Here is a 26,192-nt window from a genome sequence, read left to right as displayed (position 1 = left end):
TAATAGACTCCAAAATTTTACCCACCACAGATGTTAAGCTAACTGGCCTATAATTTCCAGCCTTCTGCCTACTACCCTTTTTAAATAACGGTGTTACATTAGCAGTTTTCCAATCTGCCGGGACCTCTCCTGAGTCCAGGGAATTTTGGAAAACTATCACCAAAGCATCCACAATCCCTACTGCCACTTCCCTCAAGACCCTAGGATGGAAGCCATCAGGTCCAGGGGATTTATCCGCCTTGAGTCCCATTATTTTACTGAGTACCATCTCCTGAGTGATTTTAATCATATTTAGCTCCTCCCCCCCGAGAGTCCCCTGTTTGTCCAGTGTTGGGATATTCTTAGTGTCCTCTACTGTAAAGACTGAAACAAAATATTTGTTCAGCATTTTTGCCATTTCCATGTTTCCCACCATTAATTTCCCGGTCTCATCCTCTAAGGGACCTATGTTTGCCTTAGCCACCCTTTTTCTTTTTATATAACTATAGAAACTCTTGCTATCTGTTTTTATATTTTTTGCTAATTTCTTTTCATAATCTAACTTCCCTTTCTTAATCAATCCTTTAGTTACTTTTTGCTGTCTTTTGAAGAATTCCCAATCTTCTATCCTCCCACTAAGTTTGGCTACCTTGTTTTTAGTCGGATACTATCCTTGATTTCTTTACTTAGCCACGGATGGCTGTCATTTCTTTTACACCCTTTTTTCCTCAGTGGAATATATTTATTTTGAAAGTTGTAAAATAACTCCCTAAATGAACACCACTGCTCATGTACCGTCTTACCCTTTAATCTATTTTCCCAGTCCACTTTAATCAATTCCGCTCTCATACCATCATAGTCTCCTTTATTCAAGCTCAGTACGCTTGTTTGAGAATCAACCTTCTCACCCTCTAATTGGATATGGAATTCAACCATGTTGTGGTCGCTCGTTCCAAGGGGATCCTTAACTAGGACATTATTAATTAATCCTGACTCATTACACAGGACCAGGTCCAAGGTTGCCTGCCCCCTTGTAGGATCAGTTACATACTGCTCAAGAAATCCATCCCTGATGCACTCAATGAACTCGTCCTCAAGGCTGCTCTGCCCAATTTGATTTGTCCAGTTAATATGATAGTTAAAATCCCCCATAATTATGGCTGTTCCCTTATTACATGCCCCGACTATCTCCTGATTAATACTTCTTCCAGCAGAGTTGCAACTATTAGGAGGCCTATATACTACGCCCACTAATGTTTTTTTTCCCTTATTATTCCTTATCTCCACCCAAACTGTTTCATTATCTTGATGCTTTGTCCCAATATCATTTCTCTGTATTACAGTGATTCCTTCCTTTATTAACATAGCCACCCCACCTCCCCTTCCTTCCTGCCTGTCCTTCCTGATTGTTAAATACCCTGGCATATTTAATTCCCAGTCGTTGTCACCCTGCAGCCATGTTTCTGTAATGGCCACAAGATCATACCCATACGTAGTTATTTGTGCCGTTAACTCGTCCATTTTATTACGAATGCTACGTGCATTCAGATAAAGAACTTTCAAATCTGTTTTGTGACGCTTAGTTCCTGCTTTTTCCTTTTTTAACACTTTACCTATTACTCCATACCTTCTGTCCCTTCCTGTTACGCTTTCCTCTCTCTCCCTGCTCAGGTTCCCAACCCCCTGCCACTTTAGTTTAAACCCTCCCCAACAGCACTAGCAAACACTCCTCCTAGGACAGCGGTCCCGGCCCTGCCCAGGTGCAGACCGTCCGGTTTGTACTGGTCCCACCTCCCCCAGAACCGTTTCCAGTGTCCCAGGAATTTGAATCCCTCCCCCTTGCACCATCCCTCTAGCCACGTATTCATTTGAAATATCCTCCTATTTCTACTCTGACTAGCACGTGGCACTGGCAGCAATCCTGAGATTACTACCTTTGAGGTCCTATTTTTTAATTTACCTCCTAACTCCCTATATTCTGCTTTTAGGACCTCATCCCCTTTTTTACCTATATCGTTGGTGCCTATGTGCACCACGACAGCTGGCTGTTCGCCCTCCCCCTCCAAAATGTTCTGTAGCCGCTCCGAGACATCCTTGATCCTTGCACCAGGGAGGCAACACACCATCCTGGAGTCTCGGTTGCGGCCGCAGAAACGCCTGTCTATTCCCCTTACAATTGAGTCCCCTATCACTATAGCTCTGCCACTCTTTTTCCTCCCAGCCTGTGCAGCAGAGCTACCCGTGGTGCCAGGAAGTTGGCTGCTGCTGCCTTCCCCTGATAAGTCATCCCCCCCAACAGCATCCAAAGTGGCATATCTGTTTGAGAGGGGGATGGCCACAGGGGACCCCTGCACTACCTGCCTGCATCTCTTACTCTTCCTGGTGGTCACCCATTCACTTCCTGCCTGTACACCCTTTACCTGCGGTGTGACCAACTCGCTAAACGTGCTATCCACGAGTTTCTCTGCATCGCGGATGCTCCACAGTGAGTCCACCCGCAGCTCCAGCTCCGAGATACGATCGGTCAGTAGCTGCAGGTGGACACACTTCCCGCACACATGGTCGGCAGGGACACTGGTAGTGTCCATGACTTCCCACATCTTGCAGGAGGAGCATATCACGGGTGCAAGGTCTGCTGCCATGACTTGCCTTAGCTTAGTTACCCCTTTTAAATTACGTTGAAATTAGAAAATGTTAACTATACTAGGGACCTAGGTTCACTAAAAAAAAACACTATCTGCTATAAAACCTGCAGATCTTCCCTTTCTTATTACTTTACTTACAGTAAAACGGTAGAAATACTCACCTGAACCTACTCACCAATCAGCTGCCTCCCCTGTGCCGCGTCACTTTCTGACTGGTGACGTCACCCCGAACTCTGCCGCTGGTCTCAGAGTCTCGCTCTCAGAGTAAGCTCTGGTCTCGCTCTCTCCGCGCTGTTTATATCCCCGCTCTGGTCTCGCTCTCTCCCGCCGCTCACCGACTGGACTCTCGCTCTCTCCGCGCTGTTTATATCTCCGCTCTGGTCTCGCTCTTTACCGCCGCTCACCGACTGGTTGATTGATTTAAATTAAATGGATCCCACCAATCACACTGGAATTAAGTGATATCCTCAAGGGCCCTGCTGAACAATCGTCCCCTCGACACAAAGAGACCGGAGTAACCACAAAATATAAGTTTAGAAAGATTGAGAAAGAAAATACTCACCAACCAGTCACTTACCTGCTTTTTGGTGATTCACACTCCGAATACCTTTTGCTTCCCTCTCCCGGAACCTGGATTTGGAAACAACCTCGGGGCTCACCGTTAGTACGGCCCCTCGCCCCCTCGGGGCTCGCCTTCGGCGCCTCCCCTCGCCCCCTCGGGGCTCGCCTTCGGCCCCTCCCCTCGCCCCCTCGGGGCTCGCCTTCGGCGCCTCCCCTCGCCCCCTCGGGGCTCGCCTTCGGCCCCTCCCCTCGCCCCCTCGGGGCTCACCTTCGGCGCCTCCCCTCGCCCCCTCGGGGCTCGCCTTCGGCGCCTCCCCTCGCCCCCTCGGGGCTCGCCTTCGGGCCGGCCCCTCGCCCCCTCGGGGCTCGCCTTCGGCACCTCCCCTCGCCCCCTCGGGGCTCGCCTTCGGGCCGGCCCCTCGCCCCCTCGGGGCTCGCCTTCGGGCCGGCCCCTCGCCCCCTCGGGGCTCGCCTTCGGCCCGGCCCCTCGCCCCCTCGGGGCTCGCCTTCGGCACCTCCCCTCGCCCCCTCGGGGCTCGCCTTCGGCACCTCCCCTCGCCCCCTCGGGGCTCGCCTTCGGCACCTCCCCTCGCCCCCTCGGGGCTCGCCTTTGGCACGGCCCCTCGCCCCCTCGGGGCTCGCCTTCGGCACCTCCCCTCGCGGCTCGCCTTCGGCCCGGCCCCTCGGGGCTCGCCTTCGGCACCTCCCCTCGCCCCCTCGGGGCTCGCCTTCGGCCCGGCCCCTCGCCCCCTCGGGGCTCGCCTTCGGCCCGGCCCCTCGCCCCCTCGGGGCTCCCCTTCGGCATGGCCCCTCGCCGCCTGTGTTTCCTCGCAGGTCCGCCGCCTCTGCCGCTCTAGGTTGTTGGAGGCCAATCATCTCAGCCCCAGGGTAGTGTCCTAGGCCCAACCATCTTCAGCTGCTTCATCAATGACCTTCCCTCCATCATAAGGTCAGAAATGGGGATGTTCGCTGATGATTGCAGTGTTCAGTTCCATTCGCAATCCCTCAGATAATGAAGCAGTCCGAGCCCACATGCAGCAAGACCTGGACAACATCCAGGCTTAGGCTGATAAGTGGCAAGTAACATTCGCACCAGACAAGTGCCAGGCAATGACCATCTCCAACAAGAGAGAGTCTAACCACCTCACCTTGACATTCAACGGCATTACCATCGCCGAATCTCCCACCATCAACATCCTGGGGGTCTCCATTGACCAGAAACTTAACTGGACCAGCCATATAAATATTGTGGCTACAAGAGCAGGTCAGAGGCTGGGTATTCTGCGGCGAGTGACTCACCTCCTGACTCCCCAAAGCCTTTCCACCATCTACAAGGCACAAGTCAGGAGTGTGATGGAATACTCTCCACTTGCCTGGATGAGTGCAGCTTCAACAACACCCAAGAAGCTCGACACCATCCAGGACAAAGCAGCCGGCTTGATTGGCACCCCATCCACCACACTAAACATTCACTCCCTTCACCACCGGCGCACTGTGGCTGCAGTGTGTACCATCCACAGGATGCACTGCAGCAACTCGCCAAGGCTTCTTCGACAGCACCTCCCAAACCCGCGACCTCTACCATCTTGAATGACAAGAGCAGCAGGCACATGGGAACAACACCACCTGCACGTTCCCCTCCAAGTCACACACCATCCCGACTTGGAAATATATCGCCGTTCCTTCATTGTCGCTGGGTCAAAATCCTGGAACTCCCTTCCTAACAGCACTGTGGGAGAACCGTCACCACACGGACTGCAGCGGTTCAAGAAGGCGGCTCACCACCACCTTCTCAAGGGCAATTCGGGATGGGCAATAAATGCCGGCCTCGCCAGCGACGCCCACATCCCATGAACGAATAAAAAAAAAAGTTCTGTTCCCACCGGACGATCCTCCCCCCAGATTGTCCTTTCTGAGCTCCAGTCAGGTGATGCTAAACACTCAGGTGGGAAAGACCAAAATCGACAACAATGTGTTTGAAACAAAGCTGATTTATTTAACGTGTATCCAGAATATTAAACTCCAGCCCAGTTATAGGGGTTATTAACATCAGAAACAAACCCCAACTGTCAGAATGAACATGGTTCAGTCCTGGATGTGATTAACAGCAGAATCCAATCCCTGCAGTCACTGGTGAACTCGCTGGTGTTTCAGCAGGTCGGATGACTGAGTGAATCCCTTCCCACACACGGAGCAGGTGAACGGCCTCTCCCCAGTGTGAACTCGCTGGTGTGCCAGCAAATTGGGTGACTGAGTGAATCCCTTCCCACACACGGAGCAGGTGAACGGCCTCTCCCCAGTGTGAACTCGCTGGTGTGCCAGCAAACTGGCTGACTGAGTGAATCCCTTCTCACACACGGAGCAGGTGAACGGCCTCTCCCCGGTGTGACTGCGTTGGTGTGTCAGCAGATCTTTTGTAGTTTTAAAGCTTTTCTCACAGTCAGAACATTTAAAAGGTCTCTTATCACTGTGAACAAGTTGGTGTGTCAGAAGGTGGGATGACTGAGTGAATCCCTTCCCACACACAGAGCAGGTGAACGGCCTCTCCCCGGTGTGAACTCGCTGGTGTGTCAGAAGACTGGATGAATGAGTGAATCCCTTCCCGCACACAGAGCAGGTGAACGGCCTCTCCCCGGTGTGAACTCGCTGGTGTGTCAGAAGATTAGATGAACGAGTGAATCCCTTCCTGCACACGGAGCAGGTGAATGGCCTCTCCCCGGTGTGAACTCGCTGGTGTATCAGAAGATCGGATGAACGAGTGAATCCCTTCCCGCACACGGAGCAGTCGAACGGCCTCTCCCCGGTGTGAACCCGCTGGTGATTAAGCAGGTTGGACATCGAAGTGATTCGCTTCCCACAGAAAGAGCAGGTGAACGGTGTCTCCCCAGTGTGAGCTCGTTGGTGAGTCAGCAGGCGTTGTGACTGAGTGAATCCCTTCCCACACACGGAGCAGGTGAATGGCCACTCCCCAGTGTGAGTGCGCTGGTGGTTCAGCAGATCGCTTTTGCTTTTATATTTCTTCTCACAGTCAGAACATTTAAAAGGTTTCTCCCTGGTGTGAACTCGCTGGTGTGTCAGAAGATTGGATGAACGAGTGAATCCCTTCCCGCACACGGAGCAGGTGAACGGCCTCTCCCCGGTGTGAACTCGCTGGTGTATCAGAAGAACGGATGAATTAGTGAAGCCCTTCCCACATTCCATGCAGGTGAACGGCCTCTCCCCAGTGTGAACTCGCTGGTGTGTCTGGAGCTTGGATGACTGAGTGAATCCCTTCCCACACACGGAGCAGGTGAACGGCCTCTCCCCGGTGTGACTGCGTCGATGAGTTTCCAGCTCAGACGGGTAATTGAATCCCTTCCCACAGTCCCCACATTTCCACGGTTTCTCCATGGTCCGGGTGTCCTTGTGTCTCTCCAGGTTGGACGATCAGTTGAAGCCTCGTCCACACACAGAACACGTGGACGGTTTCTCCCCGCTGTGAATGGTGCGATGTTTTTTCAGGCTGTGTAACTGGTTAAAACTCTTTCCACACTCAGTGCACTGGAACACTCTCACTCGGGTGTGTGTGTCTCGGTGATTTTCCACTCACACTGATGTTTGAAATCTTTTCCCACAGACACAACAGACAAACATTTCTCCTTCCACATTCAAAGGCCGATGATATTCAGGTCCTGATGAATCGAGGGACTCTGTCAGATCTTGACGTGATGTTTGGTTTGAGTTTCCCGTCTGCAAATCCTCCCCTTCTAATCCCCTGTAAAAGGAGTTTACAAAAGTCCTCACTGTAAATACAGGATAGAAATTCAGAACAGACAATTCTAGTTTCTATGGAACATTCTTCCCGCTCATTCCCCCAGACTGTAAATCCCCGTCCCACACACTCTCCCTCCTCCCTGTGCTGAAATCCAAACCCATCGCACCATCTCCATCATTTCTTCCCTCCACTCCCAGTTTCCTCCCTCCCTCTACTCTGGTCGGGTTCAGTTCTCCACCCCCTGGGAGCAGAGTGAGAGGAAAATAAATGAGGCACTGGGACCCTGAAGCCCCGCCCACTCTTTGTTCACAGTCACAGGAACCCTGAAGCCCCGCCCACTCCTTGTTCCCTGTCACAGGGACCCTGAAGCCCCGCCCACTCTTTGTTCACAGTCACTGGGACCCTGAAGCCCCGCCCACTCTTTGTTCCCAGTCACTGGGACCCTGAAGCCCCGCCCACTCTTTGTTCACAGTCACTGGGACCCTGAAGCCCCGCCCACTCTTTGTTCACCGTCACAGGGACCCTGAAGCCCCGCCCACTCTTTGTTCACAGTCACTGGGACCCTGAAGCCCCGCCCACTCTTTGTTCACAGTCACAGGGACCCTGAAGCCCCGCCCACTCTTTGTTCACAGTCACAGGGACCCTGAAGCCCCGCCCACTCTTTGTTCACAGTCACAGGGACCCTGAAGCCCCGCCCACTCTTTGTTCACAGTCACAGGGACCCTGAAGCCCCGCCCACTCTTTGTTCACAGTCACTGGGACCCTGAAGCCCCGCCCACTCTTTGTTCACAGTCACTGGGACCCTGAAGCCCTGCCCACTCTTTGTTCACAGTCACAGGGACCCTGAAGCCCCGCCCACTCTTTGTTCACAGTCACTGGGACCCTGAAGCCCCGCCCACTCTTTGTTCCCGGTCACTGGGACCCTGAAGCCCCGCCCACTCTTTGTTCACAGTCACTGGGACCCTGAAGCCCCGCCCACTCTTTGTTCACAGTCACTGGGACCCTGAAGCCCCGCCCACTCTTTGTTCACCGTCACTGGGACCCTGAAGCCCCGCCCACTCTTTGTTCACCGTCACTGGGACCCTGAAGCCCCGCCCACTCTTTGTTCACCGTCACTGGGACCCTGAAGCCCCGCCCACTCTTTGTTCACCGTCACTGGGACCCTGAAGCCCCACCCACTCTTTGTTCACAGTCACAGGGACCCTGAAGCCCCGCCCACTCTTTGTTCACAGTCACAGGGACCCTGAAGCCCCGCCCACTCTTTGTTCACCGTCACTGGGACCCTGAAGCCCCGCCCACTCTTTGTTCACAGTCACAGGGACCCTGAAGCCCCGCCCACTCTTTGTTCACCGTCACTGGGACCCTGAAGCCCCGCCCACTCTTTGTTCACCGTCACTGGGACCCTGAAGCCCCGCCCACTCTTTGTTCACCGTCACTGGGACCCTGAAGCCCCACCCACTCTTTGTTCAGTCACAGGGACCCTGAAGCCCCGCCCACTCTTTGTTCACAGTCACAGGGACCCTGAAGCCCCGCCCACTCTTTGTTCACAGTCACAGGGACCCTGAAGCCCCGCCCACTCTTTGTTCACCGTCACTGGGACCCTGAAGCCCCGCCCACTCTTTGTTCACAGTCACAGGGACCCTGAAGCCCCGCCCACTCTTTGTTCACAGTCACAGGGACCCTGAAGCCCCGCCCACTCTTTGTTCACAGTCACAGGGACCCTGAAGCCCCGCCCACTCTTTGTTCACAGTCACAGGGACCCTGAAGCCCCGCCCACTCTTTGTTCAGTCACAGGGACCCTGAAGCCCCGCCCACTCTTTGTTCACAGTCACAGGGACCCTGAAGCCCCGCCCACTCTTTGTTCACAGTCACAGGGACCCTGAAGCCCCGCCCACTCTTTGTTCACAGTCACAGGGACCCTGAAGCCCCGCCCACTCTTTGTTCACAGTCACAGGGACCCTGAAGCCCCGCCCACTCTTTGTTCACAGTCACTGGGACCCTGAAGCCCCGCCCACTCTTTGTTCACCGTCACTGGGACCCTGAAGCCCCGCCCACTCTTTGTTCACCGTCACTGGGACCCTGAAGCCCCACCCACTCTTTGTTCAATGTCACTGGGACCCTGAAGCCCCGCCCACTCTTTGTTCCCGTCACAGGGACCCTGAAGCCCCGCCCACTCTTTGTTCACAGTCACAGGGACCCTGAAGCCCCGCCCACTCTTTGTTCCCATCACAGGGACCCTGAAGCCCCGCCCACTCTTTGTTCACAGTCACAGGGACCCTGAAGCCCCGCCCACTCTTTGTTCACAGTCACAGGGACCCTGAAGCCCCGCCCACTCTTTGTTCACAGTCACAGGGACCCTGAAGCCCCGCCCACTCTTTGTTCCCAGTCACAGGGACCCTGAAGCCCCGCCCACTCTTTGTTCCCGGTCACAGGGACCCTGAAGCCCCGCCCACTCTTTGTTCACAGTCACAGGGACCCTGAAGCCCCGCCCACTCTTTGTTCACAGTCACAGGGACCCTGAAGCCCCGCCCACTCTTTGTTCCCGGTCACTGGGACCCTGAAGCCCCGCCCACTCTTTGTTCCCGTCACCGGGACCCTGAAGCCCCGCCCACTCTTTGTTCACAGTCACTGGGACCCTGAAGCCCCGCCCACTCTTTGTTCACAGTCACAGGGACCCTGAAGCCCCGCCCACTCTTTGTTCCCAGTCACAGGGACCCTGAAGCCCCGCCCACTCTTTGTTCCCGGTCACAGGGACGCTGAAGCCCCGCTCACTCTTTGTTCACCTTCACAGGGACCCTGAAGCCCCGCCCACACTTTGTTCACAGTCACTCGGACCCTGAAGCCCCGCCCACTCTTTGTTCACAGTCACTGGGAGCCTGAAGCCCCGCCCACTCTTTGTTCACAGTCACAGGGACCCTGAAGCCCCGCCCACTCTTTGTTCACAGTCACAGGGACCCTGAAGCCCCGCCCACTCTTTGTTCCCAGTCACAGGGACCCTGAAGCCCCGCCCACTCTTTGTTCCCGGTCACAGGGACCCTGAAGCCCCGCCCACTCTTTGTTCACAGTCACAGGGACCCTGAAGCCCCGCCCACTCTTTGTTCACAGTCACAGGGACCCTGAAGCCCCGCCCACTCTTTGTTCCCGGTCACTGGGACCCTGAAGCCCCGCCCACTCTTTGTTCCCGTCACAGGGACCCTGAAGCCCCGCCCACTCTTTGTTCACAGTCACTGGGACCCTGAAGCCCCGCCCACTCTTTGTTCACAGTCACAGGGACCCTGAAGCCCCGCCCACTCTTTGTTCCCAGTCACAGGGACCCTGAAGCCCCGCCCACTCTTTGTTCCCGGTCACAGGGACCCTGAAGCCCCGCCCACTCTTTGTTCACAGTCACAGGGACCCTGAAGCCCCGCCCACTCTTTGTTCACAGTCACAGGGACCCTGAAGCCCCGCCCACTCTTTGTTCCCGGTCACTGGGACCCTGAAGCCCCGCCCACTCTTTGTTCCCGTCACAGGGACCCTGAAGCCCCGCCCACTCTTTGTTCACAGTCACAGGGACCCTGAAGCCCCGCCCACTCTTTGTTCACAGTCACAGGGACCCTGAAGCCCCGCCCACTCTTTGTTCACAGTCACAGGGACCCTGAAGCCCCGCCCACTCTTTGTTCCCGGTCACTGGGACCCTGAAGCCCCGCCCACTCTTTGTTCCCGTCACAGGGACCCTGAAGCCCCGCCCACTCTTTGTTCACAGTCACTGGGACCCTGAAGCCCCGCCCACTCTTTGTTCACAGTCACTGGGACCCTGAAGCCCCGCCCACTCTTTGTTCACAGTCACAGGGACCCTGAAGCCCCGCCCACTCTTTGTTCCCGGTCACAGGGACCCTGAAGCCCCGCCCACTCTTTGTTCACAGTCACTCGGACCCTGAAGCCCCGCCCACTCTTTGTTCACAGTCACAGGGACCCTGAAGCCCCGCCCACTCTTTGTTCACAGTCACTGGGACCCTGAAGCCCCGCCCACTCTTTGTTCACAGTCACTCGGACCCTGAAGCCCCGCCCACTCTTTGTTCACAGTCACTCGGACCCTGAAGCCCCGCCCACTCTTTGTTCACAGTCACTGGGACCCTGAAGCCCCGCCCACTCTTTGTTCCTCGCCCAAGATGGCCGCGCATGCGCCGTGATCCCTGTCTTCTTTGCCCAAGATGGCGGCCAGTTCCCTGCTCACCCGGGCGGCCGCCGGTCGGGCCTGTCACCGCGGTGTCAACACGGGGCCTGTGGGCTCTTATTCGGGGCCTGGGGCCTACACCAGGTGTTTATGAAGCTTCCCTGCCCACCCACAGGTCCAATTCCTCCCCCGCGCCCACCGTCTCCTACCGGATCCCGACCCGCCTGTTCCTCCTCGGTCCGTCTCCACCACTCGCACCGCGCATGCTCAGAGCACAGCCCAGTCCCGCGCCTGCGCACTGGGCTCCTGTAGTCACTGATAGGGCGCTTTCTGGGCCGCGGGGGATTCTGGGTAAATTCACCGCCATTGAAGGCCCGAATCGGTGAACAGAAATTTAAAGTTTTGTCATCGCATCGAGATTGGGGCCGGAGGGGCAATCAACAAAATCAATAAATAAATTATACAGAACCCCGACTGTCCGGGCCCTCAGACATGGTGCAAGTTCGCTGGCCGCCACTTTCAGTTATTAACTCGCACCTGAGGCTCGCCCGGTCTGTCATTCTCAGAGAAACTTAGAGGCTTCATTTTTTCTGTTTCCTACCCGAGAAATTGTTAATGGTTTTAATAAGCTCCAACAATTCATTTTAAAAGGTGGAAAAACACAGGGACTTACACTGAGAGACCAAATCCAGGGACAGTGATCGATGCCGGGATTGTTCAATTAACAAAATGCCAACATCGTACTTATAATCTCCAGATAAATAGAAGGGCTCCTGATTCCAACAGATTCAGCAAACTGAGACAGCATAAAATGAAGACATTTCATAAAATGAAGACATTTCATTTTACAGTGAAGACCAGTGACAGTCTGTGAATTCACCCACAGTGAAGCACAGGAGGAGATGTGAAAGAGTCAGCAGCAAACTCAGTTCAGTGGTCAGACATCTGAAGCGGTGTCCGATACACAGAATGAAATAATATTTCATAACAGTGATAACCAATAAATACCTTGAACTCCCAGTTAAGCTATTGGGGAGGGAGGACATTGCGCTGCCTCCTTGTGACAATGAGACCGTGAGCTGGCTCATTATCAAACAGATTCATGAAAAAATACTCCAGGTCAGGTTAGTTCCATAACAGCTCCTGATGGTCTGATACCAACTGTTAGCCCAGACAGCTGATTCCAATACATTAAGTACAGAGAATAACCCGGTAACAATGCCAGGGTTGGATAGAATAAGATCATTACAGATATAATGCAATTGCTACAAGACTGAAAGAGAAATACGTTAACACATTCCATCATTCAATGGATAGAACAGAACAGGCGACTGTGTTAAACTGGGAGAAAAAATATTTGCCAATACAGCAGCAGAGTTAACACCGATTCAGACCATTAACAGCGGAGGTAACGGTTTACCCGGAACTCCAACCACTGCAAGAACAGAATAGTAAATGTCTTCTACCTGAAGAATTACTGGATATCCCATTTCTGTGAGAAGCACTGACTTCTGTTGGCTTGGGAACCACAGCTCGGGCACGCACTCTGAGCTGATACATTCCAACAAGCCCTGATTTATACAGCGGAGAAGACTCCACTGACATTATACCACTGATCATTGCTATCAGTTACAGTCACTTGAACAAACACATTACATCAGCAGCTTTGAGTCCGATGTAAATAATGTGGTGGATATAACACAAACATCTCAAAGTTCCTTAATCAGACCTCTCTCGGGAATAAGGCTGAAACCTGTACTCACACAGGACCGATCCAACAACAATGAGTGGCTTTATTTACAGTTTTTATATAATTGTATTGGCCATGTTCACTCTTGGCCATTCAGTTATAATTTATACCGATTTCTCCAGTGTGCACTGAATCCAGGGCCACAAGCAGACCCATTTCACTCTGTTCCTGCAGTTTCCCAGTTATAATATGAATTTTAAGTCTTTGACACGGGGACAGATAAAGACCACATTGAGGATTGCAGCCTTGAAATGACTGTGGGTGATATTAGGGGACGAACATTGAAAGTGTCCCATTGAGATTCCTCTCTCCGCTATTTCACTGCAGATACTGACCCACTGATTCTCCATTGGTTAATGGCTCCAGTAAAATTGGCCCCTTGTAAAACCGAGCTGAGCTCATGACCCAATCTGACCTCCATCACAAAGGCCCCCCGATTCCCTCACCCGCCTCCATTCCTTCCTCAGCCCATTGTCATTGAAACCCTCATCAATGCCTCTGTCCCCTCCAGATCCCATTCCTCCAATGCACCCCTGGACGGCCACCCAACCTCCATCCTTCATAAAGGTGAGCTCGTCCAAAACTCTGTTTCCCATGTTCAATCAGCATCAGGTCCTGCTCGACCTCACTGACCATCACTGGCATCCAGTTCCATACACCTTAAACTTAAAATTCTCATCCTTGGAATTAAATCCCTCCAAGGCCCACCTCTCCCCATCTCCATACCTACAGCAAACCCACCCACCACCCACTCATTCATCGGACACTGGCCTCTTTTCGTGGGAATATCCTCACTTGGTTCCACTCACCTATCTGGCCAGAATGGAAAAGGAGAGGGTGTGGCCCTGATAATAAAGGACGACATAAGGACAGTGGTGAGAAAGGACCTTGGCTCAGAAGATCAGGAAGCAGAATCAGTACGGGTGGAAATTAGAAATAACAAGGGGCAGAAAACACTGGTGGGAGTAGATTATAGGCCCCCTAATAGTAGCAATACCATTGGACAGAGTATTAATCATGAAATAATAGATGCTTGTATCAAAGGTAATGCAATAATCATGGGGGATTAATCACTTTAATCTTCACATAGACCGGGCAAATCAAATTGGCAAAGGTCGTCTGGAGGACGAGTTCATTGAATGCATTCGAGACTGTTTCCTAGAACTTGGACTGTGTAATGAGACAGGGATAATTAGTAATCTCACAGTAAAGGATCCTTTGGGAAATAGTAACCATAATATGATAGAATTTCACATTGAGTTTGAGAGTGACGTACTTAAGTCCGAAACTAGAGCCTTAAACTTAAAGAAAGCCAATTAGATAGGTATGAGGGGCGAGTTGGCTAAGGTGGATCGGGAAATTAGATTAAAAGGTGTGACGGTAGATAAGCAATGGTGAACATTTAAAGAAATATTTCAAAATTTCTCATTCCATTGAGAAATAAAAACTCCACGGGAAAAGTGATCCCCTGTGGCTAATTAAAGAAGTTAATGATAGTATTAGATTAAAAGAAGAGGCCTATAATGTTGCCATGAAGAGTAGTAAGCCTGAGGATTGGGAGAGTTTTAGAAACCAGCAAAGGACAACCAAAAAATTGATAAAAAGGGAGAAAATAGAATATGAAAGTAAACTAGCAAGAAATATAAAAACAGACTGTAAGAGCTTCTGCAAGTATGTAAAAAGGAAGAGATTAGCGAAAGTAAAAGTGGGTCCCTTAGAGGCTGAGACAGGAGAAATTATAATGGGGAATCAGGAAATGGCAGAGACGTTAAACAAATATTTTGTATCTGTCTTCACAGTAGAAGACACAAAAAACAGACCAGAAATAGTGGGGAATCAAGGGGATAATGAGTGAGGAACTTAAAGTAATTAATATCAGTAGAGAAAAAGTACTGGAGAAACTAATGGGACTAAAAGCTGATAAATCCCCTGGACCTGATGGCCTACATCCGAGGGTTCTAAAAGAGGTTGCAGAGATAGTGGATGCATTGGTTTTGATCTTCCAAAAGTCCCTAGATTCTAGAACGATCCCAGTGGATTGGAAGGCAGCAAATGTAACCCCGCTATTCAAGAAAGGAGGGAGTAAACAGGGAACTGCAGGGCAGTTAGCCTGACATCAGTCGTCGGGAAAATGCTGGAATCCATTATTAAGGAAGTAGTAACAGGGCACTTAGAAAATCATAATATGATTAGGCAGAGTCAACATGGTTTTATGAAAGGGAAATCGTGTTTGACAAATTTTTTAGAGTTTTTTGAGGATGTAACTAGCAGGGTAGATAAAGGGGAACCAGTGGATGTCGTATATTTGGATTTTCAAAAGGCATTCGATAAGGTGCCACATAAAAAGTTGTTACACAAGATAAGGGCTCATGGGGTTGGGGGTAACACATTAGCATGGATAGAGGATTGGTTAACGGACAGAAAACAGAAAACTCTCCCAATTCTCAGGCTTACCAATCTTCTTGGCAACATTATAAGCCTCTTCCTTTAATTCAATACTACCCTTAACTTCTTTAGTTAGCCACAGGGGATCAATTTTCCCATGGAGTTTCTTTTCCTTGTGGTACTCCATGGATTCCAACCTGGCTTTTTGATTGGTGAGTCGCTCACCAATCACCCAAGACCTTACTGACCTGCAGAGATTCCAGTCTCCTAAGCCTGTAATTTATTTTTATCCTTTCTTACACTTCAATCCATCAAGGCCTCACCCATCCCTATCTCTGCAACCTCCTCCAGCCCTACAGCCCCTCTCCCAGCTCCTCCGCCTTTGGCCACCTGTGCATCCGCTGTCCCTTTGCCCTACTTTTGGCAGCAATGCCTCAAGCCATATCCACGCTCCAAAATGCGCTCCCTAAGTCCCTCCATCTCCCTCACTCTCGTTCAGGTGTCAATGGAAGCAGCCTCGGCTCTGAGTTAGAAGGTTGTTGGTTCAGAGACTGCTCCCAGAGACTTGAACAAATGATGCAGTGCAGTACTGAGGGCGTGCTGTGCTGTCGGAGGCGCCAACTTTTGCAAGACACATTAAACCGAGTTCCGTCTGCTCTCCCAGGCAGAGGTGAAAGATCCCACGGCACAATTCAATAAAGATCAGGCAATCTTTACCCCTCAACCAAAATTACTAAAACCGATTTTCTGGTCATTTATCTCATTGCTGTTTGTGGGATCTTGCTGTGCGCAAATTGGCTGCTGCGTTTCCCACATTACCACAGTGACTACTCTTCAAAATGTACTTCATTGGCTGTAAAGCGTTTTGGGGCGTCCTGAAGTCTTGAAAGGCGTCATATAAAGGCAATTTCTTTCCTTCTTTCAGACCGTCCATGAAACCCATCTCCTGCTTCAGGCATTTTTCATCCCTCCGAACACTTCCTTCATGAGCATTGGCAACTACTCGTGGAAATCTTTTTGTTAGAACAGCATAACTCGGTTTATCTACAGACATCGCATTGAAATAGGTTTGTACAAGTGTGAGGCAGCATTTAGGGAGTCCTCCATCCGACATGACGCCAGCAACAGTGACTAGGATGAAGCTTTGTCAGATACATGTCTTTTTTCTCTTTGGATAGAGCTGGTTTCACTGCTCCCTGGGGCTGATGACTACGATGAAGCTTTATTGGTTATTCTGTATGGTTAAAGCCCAGAGTATTGAGTGCAGGTTTGGTGTCCCATAATAGAAGCAACATTAAAGCCACAGGCAGCACAGTGCAGATTCAATCGACTGAGGCCAGCAAAGGGGAACTTATCAGGAAAGATTTGAAATACCAAGATTATTTCCACAGGAACAGAGAAGGGGAGGAATACATTATAAGCAATGAAAAGTTTTGATAGAGTAATAGAGAATTAATGTATTCTCTGGTTGTGAGGATCAGTGATAGAGTAATAGAGAATTACTGTATCCTCTGGTTGTGAGGATCAGTGATAGAGTAATAGAGAATTACTGTATCCTCTGGTTGTGAGGATCAGTGATAGAGTAATAGAGAATTACTGTATCCTCTGGTTGTGAGGATCAGTGATAGAGTAATAGAGAATTACTGTATCCTCTGGTTGTGAGGATCAGTGATAGAGTAATAGAGAATTACTGTATCCTCTGGTTGTGAGGATCGATGATGGAGTAATAGAGAATTACTGTATCCTCTAGTTGTGAGGATCAGTGATGGAGTAACAGAGAATTACTGTATCCTCTGGTTGTGAGGATCGGTGATAGAGTAATAGAGAATTACTGTATCCTCTGGTTGTGAGAATCGGTGACAGAGTAATAGAGAATTACTGTATCCTCTGGTTGTGAGGATCGGTGACAGAGTAATAGAGAATTACTGTATCCTCTGGTTGTGAGAATCGGTGACAGAGTAATAGAGAATTACTGTATCCTCTGGTTGTGAGGATCGGTGACAGAGTAATAAAGAATTACTGTATCCTCTGGGTGTGAGGATCAGTGATAGAGTAATAGAGAATTACTGTATCCTCTGGTTGTGAGGATCGGTGATAGAGTAATAGAGAATTACTGTATCCTCTGGTTGTGAGGATCAGTGATGGAGTAACAGAGAATTACTGTATCCTCTGGTTGTGAGGATCAGTGATAGAGTAACAGAGAATTACTGTATCCTCTGGTCGTGAGGATCAGTGATGGAGTAATAGAGAATTACTGTATCCTCTGGTCGTGAGGATCAGTGATGGAGTAATAGAGAATTACTGTATCCTCTGGTTGTGAGGATCAGTGATGGAGTAATAGAGAATTACTGTATCCTCTGGTCGTGAGGATCAGTGATGGAGTAATAGAGAATTACTGTATCCTCTGGTCGTGAGGATCAGTGATAGAGTAATAGAGAATTACTGTATCCTCTGGTTGTGAGGATCGGTGACAGAGTAATAGAGAATTACTGTATCCTCTGGTTGTGAGGAACGGTGACAGAGTAATAGAGAATTACTGTATCCTCTGGGTGTGAGGATCAGTGATGGAGTAATAGAGAATTACTGTATCCTCTGGTTGTGAGGATCGGTGACAGAGTAATAGAGAATTACTGTATCCTCTGATTGTGAGGATCAGTGATGGAGTAATAGAGAATTACTGTATCCTCTGGTTGTGAGGATCGGTGACAGAGTAATAGAGAATTACTGTATCCTCTGGTTGTGAGGAACGGTGACAGAGTAATAGAGAATTACTGTATCCTCTGGGTGTGAGGATCAGTGATGGAGTAATAGAGAATTACTGTATCCTCTGGTTGTGAGGATCGGTGACAGAGTAATAGAGAATTACTGTATCCTCTGGTTGTGAGGATCAGTGATGGAGTAATAGAGAATTACTGTATCCTCTGGTTGTGAGGATCAGTGATGGAGTAATAGAGAATTACTGTATCCTCTGGTTGTGAGGATCGGTGACAGAGTAATAGAGAATTACTGTATCCTCTGGTTGTGAGGATCGGTGACAGAGTAATAGAGAATTACTGTATCCTCTGGTTGTGAGGATCAGTGATAGAGTAATAGAGAATTACTGTATCCTCTGGTTGTGAGGATCAGTGATGGAGTAATAGAGAATTACTGTATCCTCTGGTTGTGAGGATCAGTGATGGAGTAATAGAGAATTACTGTATCCTCCGGTTGTGAGGATCGGTGGCAGAGTAATAGAGAATTACCGTATCCTCTGGTTGTGAGGATCAGTGATAGAGTAATAGAGAATTACTGTATCCTCTGGTTGTGAGGATCGGTGACAGAGTAATAGAGAATTACTGTATCCTCTGGTTGTGAGGAACGGTGACAGAGTAATAGAGAATTACTGTATCCTCTGGGTGTGAGGATCAGTGATGGAGTAATAGAGAATTACTGTATCCTCTGGTTGTGAGGATCGGTGACAGAGTAATAGAGAATTACTGTATCCTCTGATTGTGAGGATCAGTGATGGAGTAATAGAGAATTACTGTATCCTCTGGTTGTGAGGATCGGTGACAGAGTAATAGAGAATTACTGTATCCTCTGGTTGTGAGGAACGGTGATAGAGTAATAGAGAATTACTGTATCCTCTAGTTGTGAGGATCAGTGATGGAGTAATAGAGAATTACTGTATCCTCTGGTTGTGAGGATCAGTGATGGAGTAATAGAGAATTACTGTATCCTCTGGTTGTGAGGATCAGTGATGGAGTAATAGAGAATTACTGTATCCTCTGGTTGTGAGGATCAGTGATGGAGTAATAGAGAATTACAGTATCCTCTGGTTGTGAGGATCGGTGACAGAGTAATAGAGAATTACTGTATCCTCTGGTTGTGAGGATCAGTGATGGAGTAATAGAGAATTACTGTATCCTCTGGTTGTGAGGATCGGTGACAGAGTAATAGAGAATTACTGTATCCTCTGGTTGTGAGGATCGGTGATAGAGTAATAGAGAATTACTGTATCCTCTGGTTGTGAGAATCGGTGACAGAGTAATAGAGAATTACTGTATCCTCTGGTTGTGAGGATCGGTGACAGAGTAATAGAGAATTACTGTATCCTCTGGTTGTGAGAATCAGTGATGGAGTAATAGAGAATTACTGTATCCTCTGGTTGTGAGGATCGGTGACAAGGGGTCATCAATTTCAACTCATCATGAAATAATTTGTGTGAAAATTCTTTCGGCAGAGGGTTTTTTGGAGCCTGAAATACTTTAATCGCAGCGAATGGAAAAAACAGAAAAAGAACAATTGGATATTTTACCATTGCATCGTTTAAGAGAAAATGGAATATATGTTTGAAATTGATGGGGATACGGGGCCTTGGGAAGAAAGCTTGCCATGGCATAGGTTTTGAATTGCTTCAACCATGAACTGGCAGTAACAGGATGGGCCAAATGGCCTCCCCCTGTTCTGTAAACCTCTATGCTTCATATTTCTCCTAGATTGAGATCTGTGATGTGCTTGAATGATCCTGAAGGCCGGTGTTCAGTGCTGCCAATAGCTGAGAATATGACAAGGGACGTAACAGTAATTCCCTGTCTATAATCTGAACTGAATACTCGTGTTTCTGCACTGTCCAATATACAACAATACAACTGTGTAACCCAGGGATGTAACAGTAATTCCCCGTATATAATCTGAACTCGATATCCGTGTTTCTGCACTGTCCAATATACAACAATACAACTGTGTAACCCAGGGATGTAACAGTAGTTCCCCGTGTAATCTGCACTCGATATCCGTGTTTCTGCACTGCCTCATGTCTGACAATATGATAGTGCAATTCAGGGTTGTAACAATACATAGATTTTACATCGTTTCTGAATTTACAGCACACAAACAGGCCATTTGGCCTAACTGGTCCATGCCGGTGTTTATGCTCCACACGAGCCTCCTCCCTTCATCTCACCCTATCAGCATATCTTTCCATTCCTTTCTCCCTCATGTGTTTATCTAGTTTCTCCTTAAGTGTATCTGTGCTATTCATCTCAACCACTCCTTGTGGGAGCGAGTTCCACATTCTCACCACTCTCTGGGTAAAGAAGTTTCTCCTGAATTCCTTAATGGATTTATTATTTTTATATTGATGACCCCAAGTTTTGGACTCCCCACAAGTGGAAACATCTTCTCTACCTCTATCAGGTCACCCCCTCAGCCTTCTCCTTTCTAGAGAAAGAAGTCCCAGCCTGTTCAGTCTTTCCTGATAAGGATATCCTTTCAGTTCTGGTATCATCCTTGTGAATCTTTTTTGCACCTTCTCCAGTGCCTCTGAATCATTTTTATAATGCGGAGACCAGAACTGTGCACAGACCTGAAACGTTAACTCTGTTTCTCTCTCCACATATTCCGCCTGACCTGCTGAGTGATTGCAGCATTTTCTGTATTTATTACGGTATTCTAAGTGTGGTCTAACCAAGGTTCTATACATAACAGAACTTCTCTGCTTTTCAATTCAATTCCCCTAGCAATGAACCCTCGTGCTTGGTTTGCATTCTTATGGCCTTGTTAACCTGCATTCCTGCTTTTAATGATTTGTGAATCTGTACCCCCAGATCCCTCTGCTCCTCTACCCCATCTACACTCTTACCTCCAGAGTACGTGGCCTCCTCACTCCGAATAGCAAAATATACCACAATTACCCATATTGAAACTCAGTTACCATTTACATGCCCATTCTGCAATTTTATTAATGTCTTGTTTTTTGTCGCAATCTGCCTCAGTATTGTCTATACCCCTCAATTTGGTGTCATCCGCAAATTTTGAAATTGTACTTCTGATTCCCGAGACCAATAGTTCGCCCTTATGATCTGAACTGGAAATTCGTGTCTCTGCACAGTCCAACATCTAACAAGACGAGAGTGTAACACAGGGGTGTAGCCACAGTTCCTCATCATAGCCTGAACTGGATATTCGTGTCCCATATCTCACTGACAGCGTGTTCCAGAGGTCCACTGTCCTCTGGGAAAGGACCAACTCCTGACATCTAACCTAGATCTGGCCTTATACAACTTAAAACTGGTCCTCCCTCACTCATTTAGTTGGCAAAACTGTCTACTCGAACGCAACCTATTCCCTTCATCATTTTATACACCTCGATCAAATCACCCCTAAGTCTACGCTTCTCTAAAGTGTAAACTCCCAGCTCTTCTGGCCTATCTTGATAACTAACATGCTTCAAACTGGAAATTGATCTCGTCCTCTCCTCTGCACCCTTTCCAAAGCCTCAATATCACCCACCATGTGGGGAGACCAAAACCGGATGCAGTATTCTAACTGAGGCCTGACCAAGGTCTATTACAAGGACAAAATAGTCTGCTTTGTCTTATAGTGAATTGGAGTCCAATGTGGGAAGATGTGAGGTCATCCACTTTGGACCTAAGAAAGACAGATCAGAGAATTCTTTAAATGGTGAGAGACAAGGAGCTGTGAATGTATGGAGATATTTAGGGGTTCAAGTACAGAAATCCCAGTGGATAGGTACAAAAATAATTAAAAAGACTAAAAGAAGGCTGGCGTTTATCTCAAGGGGGCTGGAATACAAAGGGGTGGAAGTTATGGACAGAGCTCTGGTTAGACCCCATCAGGAGAACGGCGTTCAGTTCTGGGCACTGCACCTCAGGAAGGAGATATTGGCCTTGGAGGGGGTGCAGTGCAGATTCACCAGAATGATACAGGGGCTAAAAGGGTTAAATTATGAGGACAGGTTGCACAGACTGGGCTCGTATTCCCTTGAATACAGAAGATTAAGGGGTGATCTGATCGAGGTGTTTAAGATGATTAAAGGATTTGATGGGGTAGATAGAGAGAAACTATTTCCTCTGGTGGGGGGAATCCAGAACAAGGGGGCAGAACCTTAAAATTAGAGCCAGGCCGTTCAGGGGTGATGTCAGGAAGCACTTCTTCACACAAAGGGGAGTGGGAATCTGGAACTCTCTCCCCCAAAAAGCTGTTGAGGCAGGGGGTGGATATAAAATTTCAAAAGTAAGATTGATAGATGTTTGTTAGGCGAGGGTATTATGGGTTATGGAACCAAGGCGGGTACATTGAGTTAAGATACAGATGAGCCATGAGCTAACTGAATGGCGGAATAGGCTCGAGGGGCTGAATGGCCTCCTCCTGTTCCTATATTCCTCTGTTCCTATGTTTCTATACCTTATAAATGCACCACAACACCCTATTTGCTTCAGCTCTAGCTAGTGCTTCATCGCATTGCTCATGTACATTTAGAGATCTGTGCACTGGAATGCCCAGATCGATCTCTTTCTCCACCTGTTTTAATGCTTTTCCCTGAACGGTGTATTGTCGTTCAGCATTCACCCTCCCCACATGCACGACACTGCACTTTTCCAAATTAAACATCATCTGCCCAGTCACGAGCCCAATCCCCCAAAGCATTAAGGTCTGCCTGGAGCAGCCGAGCATCGTCTACAGTCCTGACACTCGCACAGATCTTGATATCATCTGTAAACTTGCAGACCATGCCCCCCGACACCTACATCTGGACCATTAATAAAAATAGTAGAGAGCAATGGTCCCAACACCACTGGTGACCGGTCTCCAAACAGGTCCAAAACCATCTATAACTAATTTTTGCCTCCGGCCTTCCAGCCAGTTCTCAATCCAATTCAATACATTACCACTGATACCAGAGGCTCCGATCTTGTAGCGAAGCCTCTTGTGCGGCACCTTGTCAAGGGTTTTTTTGGAAGTCGAAGAAGACAATGTCAACTGCCCTTCCCCAATCCACCATCTTGGTGACTTCTTCAAAACATTTGGAAGACTTGACCGTCTTTTTCTGAAGCCATGTTGGGGCCCCTCTCAATCATCAGCAAAGTGATGGAAGGTGTCGTCGACAGTGCTATCAAGCGGCACTTACTCACCGGTAACCTGCTCACCAATGCTCAGTTTGGGTTCCGCCAGGACCACTCGGCTCCAGACCTCATTACAGCCTTGGTCCAAACATGGACAAAAGAGCTGAATTCCAGAGGTGAGGTGAGAGTGACTGCCCTTGACATCAAGGCAGCATTTGACCGAGTGTGGCACCAAGGAGCCTAGTAAAATTGAAGTCAATGGGAATCAGGGGGAAAACTCTCCAGTGGCTGGAGTCACACCTAGCACAAAGGAAGATGGTAGTGGTTGTTGGAGGCCAATCATCTCAGCCCCATGACATTGCTGGAGGAGTTCCTCAGGGCAGTGTCCTCGGCCCAACCATCTTCAGCTGCTTCATCAATGACCTTCCCTCCATCATAAGGTCAGAAATGGGGATGTTTGCTGATGATTGCACAGTGTTCAGTTCCATTCGCAACCCCTCAGATAATGAAGCATTCTGTGCCAGCATGCAGCAAGACCTGGACAACATCCAGGCCTCTGCTGATAAATGGCAAGGAATATGTCCTTCTCTATCTAGGTAGTCATATATTGCATCCCTAATGATTCCCTCAAGAATCTTCTGTTGTCAAACAGTTACCCGAGTCCCTCTTATCTATATTTTTAAAGGTGGGGACTGGATTAGCCTCCTTCCAGTCTAATGAAACCATCCCAGTGTGCAGCGAGCTGTTAAAGATGTGGACAAGGAGCTCGCACAGTACCTGCCCCATCTCCCTTAGGACTCTCGGGTGGATATCATCCGAAACGGCTGCCCTATCGATTTTAAGCTTCCTAATCCGATCTAGATGTGGAGATGCCGGTGATGGACTGGGGTTGACAATTGTAAACAATTTTACAACACCAAGTTATAGTCCAGCAATTTTATTTTAAATTCACAAGCTTTCGGAGGCTACCTCCTTCCTCAGGTGAAGTTACACCTAGCACAAAGGAAGATTTGTTTGTTGTTTTATTTTTTTTTTGTGATTTGTATATTCTGAGACCTGGCAGGTAACACCTGTCTGTCTGCACACTGATTGCCTTGGCAACGGGCAGTTGAAAAAACTGTCTGTAATCACCAAGCATTGTTCTGTGAATTATAAATGCGACTTCATTTCGAGGATTTCATTTCCACATCGTTCACCTGAGGAAGGAGGTAGCCTCCGAAAGCTTGTGAATTTAAAATAAAATTGCTGGACTATAACTTGGTGTTGTAAAATTGTTTACAATAATCCGATCTAAGACAACATGTTCATCTATGTTAATATTCGCAGTTTTATTATTAACGACATCATCAAATTCTGACGGTCGAGCATCATTTTCCAAGAGTGAAGGCCAATGCAAAGTGCTCATTTAATATTTCCAACATACTCGTAAGTCCTTCGTAACCTGTTCTTAAGCATCCGTCAATGGCCCAATGCAGTCATTGACAGTTCTCTGGTACATCACATAACTGAAAACGCTTTTCCCGTAACATCCACAATTCCCCGACAATCCTCTTTTCCTTTATCCCTTTCGCTGGTCTAATCGCTGCCTTAGCTGTCCCCCGGTAACTAACTTTATTTAGTTGAGTATTAGACGCATTTAGTTTTCAGAAACACTTTTGTATCTGGCTTATTTGTCTTTGTACATGGCCAATCAGCCACCTTGCCTTTTCTTACCACACTCCCTTCTTTTGACTTGTCTCCCACACCTTTATCTTGTTTTTAAAAACTTCCAATTTTTATTCTATATCAGTTTCATCACCACCCTATCGTGCTAGCCTATTAACCTAGAATCATAGAATGGTTACAGCATGGAAGGAGGCCATTCGGCCCATCGAGTCCGTGCCGGCTCCCTGCAAGAGCAATCCAGCTAGTCCCATTCCCCCGCCCTTTCCCCGTAGCCCTGCAATTTTTTTCCCTTCAAGTACTTATCCAGTTCCCTTTTGAAGGCCATGATTGAATCTGCCTCCACCACCCCATCAGGCAGTGCATTCCAGATCCTAACCACTCGCTGTGTAAAAAAGTTTTTCCTCATGTCACCTTTATTTCTTTTACCAATCACCTTAAATCTACGTCCTCTGGTTCTCGACATTTCTGCCAATGTGAACAGTTTCTCTCTATCTACTCTGCCTAGACCCTTCATGATTTTGAATACCTCTATCAAATCTCCTCTCAACCATCTCTGTTCCAAGGAGAACAATCCCAGCTTCTCCAGTCTATCCACGTAACTAAAGTCCCTCATCCCTGGAACCATTCTAGTAAATCTCCTCTGCACCCTCTCTAAGGCCTTCGCATCTTTCCTAAAGTCCAGTGCCCAGAACTGGACACAATACTCCAGTGTAGCCGAACCAGTGTTTTATAAAGATTCATCATTACTTCCTTGCTTTTGCACTCTATTTATAAAGCCCAGGATCCCGTATGTTTTTTTAACCGCTTTCTCAACCTGCCCTGCCACCTTCAACGATTTGTGTACATATACCCCCAGATCTCTCTGTTCCTGCACCCCCTTTAGAATTGTGCCCTCTAGTTTATATTGCCTCTCCTCGTTCATCCTACCAAAATGTATCACTTCGCATTTCTCTGCGTTAAATTTCATCTGCCACGTGTCCGCCCATTCCACCAGCCTGTCCATATCGTCTTGAAGTCTATCATTATCCTCCTCACTGTTTACTACACTTCCAAGTTTTGTGTCATCTGCAAATTTTGAAATGGTGCCCTGTACACCCAAGTCCAAGTCATTAATATATATCAAGAAAAGCAGTGGTCCCAGCACTGACCCCTGGGGAACACCACTGTATACCTCCCTCCAGTCCGAAAAACAGCCGTTCACCATGACTCTCTGTTTCCTGTCACTTAGCCAATTTCCTATCCATGCTGCCACTGCCCCTTTTATTCCATGGGCTTCAACTTTGCTGACAAGCCTGTAATGTGGCACTTTATCTAACGCCGTCTGGAAGTCCATATACACCACATCAACGGCATTGCCCTCAACCTGTCCCAAATCATCGGCCGTTTCAGTGACGTTTGCCATAATTAAATCTGGAATGAGTTGTAAATTTTCAGTACCTATGGTTCTACCAGC

At 48.7% G+C, this 26,192-nt stretch overlaps 1 protein-coding gene and 1 pseudogene across 1 annotated transcript in view; one reads left to right on the top strand and one right to left on the bottom strand.

The window, feature by feature from the left end:
- Positions 1–5,160: 5,160 nt before the first annotated feature.
- LOC137308580 (zinc finger protein 271-like) overlaps positions 5,161–26,192 on the bottom strand; it is a 67,771-nt gene continuing 46,739 nt past the window's right edge. Inside the window, exon 2 of the mRNA XM_067977195.1 lies at positions 5,161–6,939. Coding sequence (XP_067833296.1) covers positions 5,313–6,575 — 1,263 coding nt within the window. The 5' untranslated portion in view covers positions 6,576–6,939 and the 3' untranslated portion in view covers positions 5,161–5,312. The remainder of the gene's footprint in view (positions 6,940–26,192) is intronic.
- The window catches only part of LOC137308620 (zinc finger protein 850-like), a 67,367-nt pseudogene continuing 52,304 nt past the window's right edge, over positions 11,130–26,192 (top strand).

This window comes from Heptranchias perlo, unplaced genomic scaffold (genome assembly GCF_035084215.1).
Source record: "Heptranchias perlo isolate sHepPer1 unplaced genomic scaffold, sHepPer1.hap1 HAP1_SCAFFOLD_134, whole genome shotgun sequence".
Classification (NCBI taxonomy): domain Eukaryota; kingdom Metazoa; phylum Chordata; class Chondrichthyes; order Hexanchiformes; family Hexanchidae; genus Heptranchias; species Heptranchias perlo.
This window is presented reverse-complemented; position numbering and strand designations above follow the sequence as displayed.